Source organism: Canis lupus, chromosome 7, assembly GCF_011100685.1.
Source record: "Canis lupus familiaris isolate Mischka breed German Shepherd chromosome 7, alternate assembly UU_Cfam_GSD_1.0, whole genome shotgun sequence".
Classification (NCBI taxonomy): domain Eukaryota; kingdom Metazoa; phylum Chordata; class Mammalia; order Carnivora; family Canidae; genus Canis; species Canis lupus.
Genome location: NC_049228.1, coordinates 67,047,855 through 67,057,724, shown reverse-complemented (window position 1 = coordinate 67,057,724; position 9,870 = coordinate 67,047,855). Strand labels below are relative to the sequence as shown.

The 9,870-nt window shown below is 34.0% G+C and overlaps 1 protein-coding gene across 3 annotated transcripts in view; it reads right to left on the bottom strand.

The window, feature by feature from the left end:
* Positions 1–829: 829 nt before the first annotated feature.
* Positions 830–9,870, bottom strand: part of ROCK1 (Rho associated coiled-coil containing protein kinase 1) — a 138,951-nt gene continuing 129,910 nt past the window's right edge. For 2 of the 3 annotated variants that reach the window (XM_038543693.1, XM_038543695.1), the window contains exons 28-33: positions 9,531–9,601; positions 9,248–9,336; positions 5,071–5,149; positions 4,650–4,911; positions 3,699–3,906; positions 830–2,383 (exon numbers count right to left, since the gene is read on the bottom strand). In XM_038543693.1, the coding sequence (XP_038399621.1) occupies positions 2,377–2,383; positions 3,699–3,906; positions 4,650–4,911; positions 5,071–5,149; positions 9,248–9,336; positions 9,531–9,601 (716 nt within the window). In that variant the 3' untranslated portion in view covers positions 830–2,376. The remainder of the gene's footprint in view (positions 2,384–3,698; positions 3,907–4,649; positions 4,912–5,070; positions 5,150–9,247; positions 9,337–9,530; positions 9,602–9,870) is intronic. The other variant, XM_038543694.1, reaches the window with a different exon arrangement.

Genomic DNA, 9,870 nt, shown 5'->3' with positions numbered 1-9,870 from the left:
CATCCTGATCATGGCACTTTGCTGGTCCTTGCCATGTTGGTATACTTTGGGATTGAGTGGTTTTCTATACTTAGAAGCAGCATTCTTGGCTGCCCTGGTTCTACAATGTGGCATTTAGAGTTATTCCTCAAATCTCTGTCAGTTCTCAATAGTTTCACACTTGGGTGTTTTTTTTTTTTTTTAAGTCCTCTCCTTCTTAAACTAATTAGAATTAATTCTGTTCTCTGCACTTTACTTAACCTTACAGAGCCATGTTACAGTACAGAGTCTGATACTAACAATATAGCAAGCAGCATGAGTGTCACAGTGCTGTCAGTTCTCCTTGCCCTCCAAAGAGATGTAGATGCCGAGTGGCCCAGGGGAGTGCTGAACATGCAGTGGATTTGCACTACACCTGAGGAAGCTGAAGTTAGGGTATCTGAATCTTTCATAAGGAGCACAGGCAAATCTGCCAAATTTTGCTCTAGAGGGAGACGTTAACATTTATTATACTGGACAGTAAACAACCTGCCTTTCTTGTGAGGCAGACATGACACTGTCCAAGACTGTTCACTATACAAATCTCTTTAGTAAAGATAGTCTAGAGCTAAGGCTGTCAGAGCCACTGCTCGTATGAGATGGAGAAATGCAAGAGATCCACAGAGGGTTGTTTCCCAACAGACATTAGTCAGCTTTTTTTCAACTGTAGCCCTTAGTTTTAGAGCCCAAACCAGATTTTCTTTTAAAAATTCACTTTAGTCATGGAATTTAACAAACATTTGTATACAGTCAGGGACTAATTTATAACATGGTTTCTATTCATTTCAGCAATGAGAAACACCAGTCATTATTAAAGGTATCCATCCATAAATTACTTTTATTTCTCATTAAATGAGCACAGAGTCATTAGCATATTAATAACAGATATGTTTATTATTACATATCCATCAGTGCGGCTTTCAATACCACTTGAAACATGCATATCATCCTAGAGACAAATCAGTTTTCCAGTGCTTCTTATTTGATACACATTACTGCAAAGCCATTATAAATTACTGAGGAGGTATTTGGTTAAAAAAATAAACAATAAATCATACTGCCCATATGAATCAACTCTTGTTATTGGACAAGAGTTTAACAGTATTTATCTGGTAATTCCTATGTTAACTGGAAAACATCACAGACGTATTGCCATAATTTTCTTTTATATTGATGTAACCTACATATTTCGCAGAATTTTATAAAGTCATTCATTATTGTAGCAGGTAGTTTAATGCAAAGATTGTGCTCAATTTATGAAAGTCCAGCAAACCTCTACATATTTTAAATTAAACCAATTATCAATGAAAAACCCACTGACATATAATTTTTTGAAAATATGTTCTTTTGAAATTTCTGTATTTAGTCATGGCAGTAAAATAATTCTTTCAAATTAAGGCACTAAAAGGGCAATGCAACTCCCATCGAAAGTGTTCTAAGAATAATTTACATTTCAAACAGTGCATACATTTCTTATATGTTTGTTAACTTAATGTCTTTATCACTTAAAACCACAAAGAAATACATTATACAATTACAGAAATGATGTACCCCACAAAATGCTTTTAAAACTTGGTTCTTTTGTACAGTTAGTTCCTAACATCTCTAGTAGTAAAATAATTCAATATGGCTTGGCAAAAATGCATAGATTAAATGTAATTTTTTTTTGCCTTCTCCCATTCCCCAATCTATAAACGTGCTGAAACACATACAGTATTTTGTAAAGCATAAAGTAAAATATTTATTCTCATAAGTCCGCCACGGGCAATCAAAAGTGAGGCTTTTAAATTCTACAGTGAGGGCACTGAAGTCAAGTGATGTCACTGCTTTCTTAAAATAGTTTTGTATAGTCTTGCAAGAGCACAAAGACTGAAGTCATTTAAAAGAATTTCAGTTGTCTCATTTTGAGATATTTTCTTTACTCCTTCCATGAGCTGATCTTCATAGTGATGGCCATTCCACTTGAAAGTGAAAGTCCCTTCCTCTCACTCATATGAGGAAAACTGTGTTCTATCATGATTGACAGGCGTTTTCTTAGAAATTCAAAAAGGCAGCACCTTTTTAAAAAAATATATCTACCTAAGCTTTCCCCAAATTGTACTTGCATTACATAGTAATAATTAATCTAATCTACCTGTAGGCAAACCCGCAATTTAAAACAAAAAAAAAACAAAAAAACCCTCAGTGTGTTTTTGTGCCAAAGCAAGGACAGAATAACAGCAATCTTAACCCTGAAGCCTGTGATATTTGTGTCAAAGGAACAGCCTGTCTGCTCTGCATTGTTAAAGAAGCCTGGTTTATCAGGTAGCATTCCACACGATTCCAAAAGGCATTACCACAAGGCGTTAAATCACACTGTTAACTGCTGGGGGAGAGAGGAGCAGAAAAAAAATTAACTTCAGAAATAACTCAGTTTAAAAATACAAGAAACAAAATTGCAGGGTAAATATACATTATCTTTGTATGCGATTAACAAATACAATTTGGAAAACAGGAAAAGGAAAAATATATTTAGCGTTATTTTCTTCTTGCTTCTACTCTATTTCAAACACATGGTGTTCATTTTTTTTGTTGTTGTTTTTTACAAAGCTATCATTCAATTTTAAATAATTCTGGATATAGTTTTATCTTATACAGGAGAGAAGTGATCCAGGATTTTACAGAAATAAGGAGTGAAGTGGTAATATACTGGAGTAGTATGACAGCTGAAGAATACAGAAACTGTAATGCTTATTAGTCATTTCAAAGAATTAGAATTGGTTATTGATAATATGGAGTAAAGAAATGGGATGAATTAAAAATGGTTTTAAGTCTGCTTGGGGGACTCGAGTGACATTAACAGAGAGGCAAATCAAGGTTAGGTCTTACTTTTAGATTAAAACATTCCTTTTAGTGTAGGCATTACACTCCAGGAAAGTTGGGTATTTGGTATAGGAGAAAAACTGAGACTTTAGAATTGGATAAAAAAATAAAAATAAAAAATAAATAGGAGGGACGCCCGTGTAGCTCAGCAGTTGAGCATCTGCCTTCGGCCTAGGGTGTGATCCTGGAGTCCCGGGATTGAGTCCCACGTTGGGCTCCCTGCATGCAGCCTGCTTCTCCCTCTGCCTATGTCTCTGCCTCTCTCTCTGTGTCTCTCATGAATACATAAATAAAATCTTAAAAAAAAAAAAAAGGTTTCAGCCCTGACTATGCCACTAGCTTGCTGTAGGATCTTGTCTAAGTGGCTTAACTCCTCTAGATCTCATTTATTCGTGTACAAAATGAGAATGAGTATCATAACCTCGCTTCATGAAAGGGTTTAATTATGTCCTGTAATTGCTTATTATAGCATACAAATATTTTTGAAAAAATTCTATCAAAATCTATTAAAAAAAAAAAAGAGGGAGATACTTAACTAGGAAGTTTATTTGCAACATCATTATCAATGATAACACCAAATAATTTTGATTAAAAAAAATCTATGCCAACATAGTTAAATTTAAAGAAAAGATGAGCAAAGTTTTATATGAATCTATTTAACTTCAAACAGGAATCAAACTAATTTGTGAAGTCATTTCAAGTCATATTGCTTAGTTACAAATGATGTCCTCTATAGGGAAATAATTAGATTTTAGATTTTAATAGATATTAACCAATCGCTTTCACATTGTCAAAAGGTTAACAATTGCAATTCTTACCTAGTTTTTCCAGATGTATTTTTGACCACCTTTCGGAAAGACTGATTTGCAGTAGATCTTGTAGAAAGCGTTCGAGGCGATGCACGAACAAAACCAGATGGTGGATTCTTAGGGATCTTCTTTACCAAATGTGTTACCCATTTTTTTTGTTCATCCTGAGAACATGCTAACAGCAGCATATCTCTTGCTGATGTTACATCGTAACTTACTATGTTAAAAAAAAAAAAGACACAAAGTCATACACAATCATTTAAAATGGCCCTCCTGAAGCATAATTTATAAGTTCTTAAAATTTTAAAAGATTTACTATGCTTTTTTTTTTTTAAGATTTACTATGCTTAATTAAGCTTGGAAAATATCTCTTTCTCCTTAATTAAGGCTGAAAATTTAAAAAGAAAACAGAAGCTATTAAGAAAAATAAAGTTAAAACAAATACAAAAAAATGCAGGAGTGAAACAAGTTAATGTATTTTTAGAACATAAGTTTCTTATCTTAAAATAGCTATTGCCTATATTCTTTCTATCAGGCTACATCTACTAAAACTAGAAGACATTTTGCCTATTATCCAGTATATTGGTCTAGGCAGTGAAAAACACACAAAAAGAAAAAAGGAAGTAAAAATTCAAGGACGAATAATGCAGTGGAACTCACCTATAGTCCTTCTCTCCAATTTAATTTCTTAGAGGTACGTTTTTACAAAGGATTAATTCTCTTTAAAAACATTATTTCAAAGCTAAATCTGTAACTGTAAAAATGACAGCTACATGTTGCTCCATCAGTGCTAAAATATAACTGTTTATAATCTCTTCAAATTGGTGTAGAAAATGCTACATTTGAAGAAGTTATTTATTTATTTATTTATTTTTTCTTTTTTTTTTTTTTTGAAGTTATTTAAATGGGGCTTAGTTTTCTAACTTTTTATAAATTGCAAAAATAATTTTTATGCCTTACCTTTACATGGAGAAATTAAATCCTCTTTCTTATCTAAGTGATCTCTGTGGCACTTAACATGGCATCTTCGACATTCTAGGGCAGGAGGTGGCTTAAAAACATGCCAGAGAGGTTTGGCACAGGCCTCACAGTTGGCAGGGAAGTGGTAGAGTGTAGGAATGAACTCATGGCCTTTGTGGTTTTGAAAATTAGTCTTTTCAGCTTGTTGTACTGGTTCCATCTCTACATCTTTTCTACATTCACCTTCATTTGCATATAGTATCTATATTCAGGAATGGTAAAAGGAAGATTTTAAAAAGTCTTAATTTGTACATATAATCTTCAAATGTATAAAAAGCATTGGTGTGCTTGCATTAACTTCACAAAATGCACTTAGTATTTAAATAAAAGATCTTTTAAAATTGGAATTTAAGGTCTTTACCTGGAATATTTTAGGAATTTCTTCAGTTTCAGCTCTGTAAACATCTCCTTGGGTTACAGGTCGAACATGAAACAATTTACTAAAATGAAAATATATATAAGCTGTTATAAAAACTTATTTAAAGTAAAAGACATTTCATTAAAAAGGACATACAGATTGCAAATAAAAACATGATAAGATGTTCAACATCATTAGTCATTAGGGAAATGCAAATTAAAATCAAAGTATCGGGCAGCCTGGGTGGCTCAGTGGTCTAGTGCCGCCTTCAGCCCAGGGTGTGATCCTGGAGACCCGGGATCGAGTCCCACATCAGGCTCTCTGCATGGAGACTGCTTCTCCCTATCCCTGTGTCTCTGCCTCTCTCTCTCTCTCTCTCTCTGTGTCTCTAATGAATAAATGAATAAAATCTTAAAAAAAAAAAAAAAAGAGTAGCATGACAGGTCCCTGTGATGGAACTATAGTCTGTATTTGGTGGTGATCATATGAATCCATACATGTGATAAAGGCATACAGACTGGAAAGAAGTACATGATTATATTTGTAGGAAAGCCCTGTGGAAGCCACCAAAAAACACAATAAAACTAGTAAGTAAACAGCAAGATTAGAGGATTCAAGATCGATATATGAAAATGAACAATACTGGCACAACCAGATATCTATGTGGAAAAACATACACATACACATTCAAAACTAACCTCAACTGCAACCTCTTACCAAACACAAAAGTAAATCTGGAAATTAATCTTAACTTAAATGTAAAGCCTAGGACAATAAAGCTCCTAAAAGAAGGTAGGCAAAATTTCTTAGACTACAAAAGGTTGTAATTCTTTTAAAAAATTGATAAATTGGCTTCCATTAATAGACACCATAAAGAAAATGAATAGGCAAGCCACAGATTAGGAAATACTTGCACTACATATTTTTGACACAGAACTCATGTCAGTCTATTTATAATAGCCCCAAAACTTATGTCAGTCTATTTATAAAGCAACCCAAATGTTCATCAACAGAAGGGATAAACAAATTGAGATATATTAATCCAATGGAATATTACTCAGCAATAAATCGAACAGACAATTGATACACACAGCAAAACACTAGGCTGGGTGAAAGATGCCAGGAAAAAAAAGAATATATACTGTAATAATTACATCTATATGAAGTTCTAGAATAGGCAAGACTCCATAATAAAATTCTGATGACCTTTTCCCCCTCCTGAAAAGAGTATAAGTGGGCTTTCTAGGGTGATCGAAACATAGGTGTTTATAATTGTCATAAGTCAGTGAATACAACACTTAAGATGTATGCATTTATTATATAAAAATTATGCCTCAAAAAAATAAAAATAAAAATTATGCCTCAATAAAAAAGATAAAACAACCAGCTTTCATCAATCTGAAAGTACTGAACTTTTTTTCGAAAGTTGAAAGATGAGGTCTTTAATATTGGTGTTTATGTATTATTCCAAATTTTCACAGCTAATGCTTCTTTAAAACATTAGGAAATCAAGATAGTATGCAATTGGCACAAAAACAGACATATAGATCAACAGAACAGCATAGAGAGCCCAGAAATAAACCCATGTGTTTATGATCAATTAATCCATGACAAAGGAGGCAAGAAAACAAAACAGGAAAAAGTCTCTTCAACAAATGATGCTGGGAAAACTGGATAGCTACATGCAGAAGAATGAGACTGGACCACTGGTTTACACTATACACAAAAATAAACTCAAAATGGATGAAAGACCTAAATGTGAGACCTGAAACCATAAAACTTCTAGAAGAAAACACAGGTAGTAATCTCTCTTACATAAGCCATGCAAACATTTCTCTAGATAGGTCTCCTCTGGCATGGGAAAGTAAAGCAAAATTAAACTATTGGGACGGACTACACTACAAAAAAGCTTTTTACACAGCAAAAGAAACCATAAACAAAATGGCAACCCACTGAATGGGAGAATATATTTGCAAATGATATAAGCAATAAGGAGTTAATAGAAAAAATATATAAAGAACTTATAAAATTCAACACCAGCCTCCCCAATAATCCAATTAAAAATAGGCAGAGGACGGGTGCCTGTATGGCTCAGATAGTTAAGCATCTGCCTTCTGCTCAGGTCATGATCCCAGGATTCTGGGATGAAGCCCTGCACTGGATTCCCTGCTCAGCTGGCAGCCTGCTTCTCTCTCTCTCTCTTTCTCTCTCTCCCTCTACTTGTCCCTGCCACTCGTGCTCACTTTTTCTCTTACTTGCTCTGTCTCTCAAATAAATAAGTAAAATTAAAAAAAAAAAAAAAAAAGGCAGAGGACATAATAGATACTTTTCCAAAGAAGACATACGGATGGCACAAATGAGAAGACATTAAACATCAGTAATCACCAGGAAAATGCAAATCAAAACAACGATGAGATATCACCTTATACTGTCAGAATGGCTAGAATTAAAAATATAAAAGATAACAAATGTTGGCAAGGATGTAGAGAAAAAAGAACCCTCATGCACTGTTGGGGGGAATGCAAGCTGGTGCCACTATGGAAAACAGTATGGAGGTTTTTCAAAATATTAAAAATAGAATTACCATATGATCCAGTAATTGATTCCACTATAGGATTTTTACCCAAAGAATATGAAAACACTAATTTGAAGGGATATATGCACCCCTGTGTTTACTGCAGCATTATATATAATAGCCAAGATAGGAAAGTAACACAAGTATATAACCATTAAGTGAATAGAATATTATTCAGCCATAAAAAATGAAATCTTGCCACTTGCAATAACATAGATGGAGCTAGACAGTATAATACTAAATGAAATAAATCCGCCAGAAAAAGACAAATACTGAATGATTTCACTCACGTGGAATTTAAAAAACAAATGAACAAAGAAGAGACAAACAAAAAGCACCAGACTCTTAAAAACAGAGAAAAAACTGATGGTTACCAGAGGGGAGGTGGGTGAGGGGATGGGGGAAATAGTTGAAGGGGATTAGGATTACACTTCTTTTTTTTTAAGATTTTATTTATTTATTCACGAGACACACAAAGAGACAAAGAGAGAGAGAGGCAGAGACACAGGCAGAGGGAGAAGCAGGCTCCAGGCAGGGAGCCCGATGTGGGACTTGATCCCAGGTCTCCAGGATCATGGCCTGGGTTGAAGGTGGTGCTAAACTGCTGAGTCACCGGGGCTGCCCAGGATTACACTTCTTGTGATGAGCACTGAGTAATGTACGGAATTTCTGACTTATTATACTGTACACCTGAAACTAATATAACACTGTACGTTAATTATACTTGAAAAAAGAAAAAAGCTGGGAAATAAAATTTCAGTACTCTCTGGTAGTTGCTTAATTCTTTTTACACTCTAGCTATTATGGACTTCATAAATGTTTAGTTCCAAAGGAATGGCAATTCTTCATTGTATGTTTATATTTTTCATGAATAGCACCCACCATATATCATTTTGAATTTATACTTTGTTGCATGTTTTACCTTTTCTACTACTACCTGTGAGCTCCTTAAATATGGAACCATCTTACTTATCCTTGTACAATCTTTAGCACTATGATGATACAGTCTGCAGTGCTAACGAAATAGTTTAAGAATGAATACAAAGGAAAAACCCTAAGCTTATTAAAGGTCTCTGTGACCTAATATTAAAAACAAAAGATATATTCACATTTCCTTAACAGTGACTGCATAATCATATACATACAGTACTTTTGGAGATGCTCTCAAAACCTAACACCAAAAACAAACAAACAAAAAACAAACCTAACACCAAAAAACACTTGAAATAAAAAATCTGTCTTTAGAATACATGAATCAGCTATGCAAAAATTTCCCTCCTGCATTTGGCTGAAGATTTAACATAAAGTTTTAAAACTTGTAAGAAAAGTAGGTAACGTCATTTAAATAACAAAATATAAACTCTAAGTCTAGGGGCACCTGGGTGGCTCAGTCAGTTAAGTGTCTGCCTTGGGCTCAGGTCACATCAGCCCACATTGGACTCCCTGCTCAGCAGGGAGTCTGCTTCTCCCTCTGCCCCTCCTCTTGCTCATGTTCTAATAAGCAAATAAAATCTTAAAAAAAAAACCCCTAAATTGTAAGTCTAAAAATAATTATCATAAAGTTAATATTTAACTGATTTGAATTTTCAACCAAAGGCAACTTACTCTATGTCCAATACCATGGATGGATTGGATTGTTCCTTATCTTGTTCATCATTATAGAACAAAATTTTTTTGCTGCTTACCACAACATACTGAAATGAGAAAGAAAGGGGAAGACATATAAGAGCGATATTGGCTTAAAATGATAAGCACAATACTTGCCATTTATGTCTAAAGTATATTGTACTGCATCTAAGATTAATGTTAATAATAGAGCAATTAATACAAGTTCTATGCTTTAAAAGTAAAATATACAACAGATTAGAAAAAAAGAGGCATATAATACCTGTTTCTTCCAGCCATATCGTTTGATATTTCCTCTATTTGGTATTGAAAGCCAACCTTCAATTCTTGACTCTAGGAGAAAAAGAACATACAGTATTCAGTCTCATTGTAACAAGAGGAAAAACTATTACAGGTTGTCTGACAGCATGCAGCAACAGGCATTTGAACACAGCTAAATGAATAAGTGCTACAATTTGCTCTTCCATGCTTCAATCACACAAATCAACTTTAATGGCCATACAAATATTGCAGAAAAAAATTCCAAGCCAATTTCCCATAAAATTAACATTTAGTGCTCAATTATAAAAGTATGAAGTAAAACAATACCCTCAAGAGCCAGG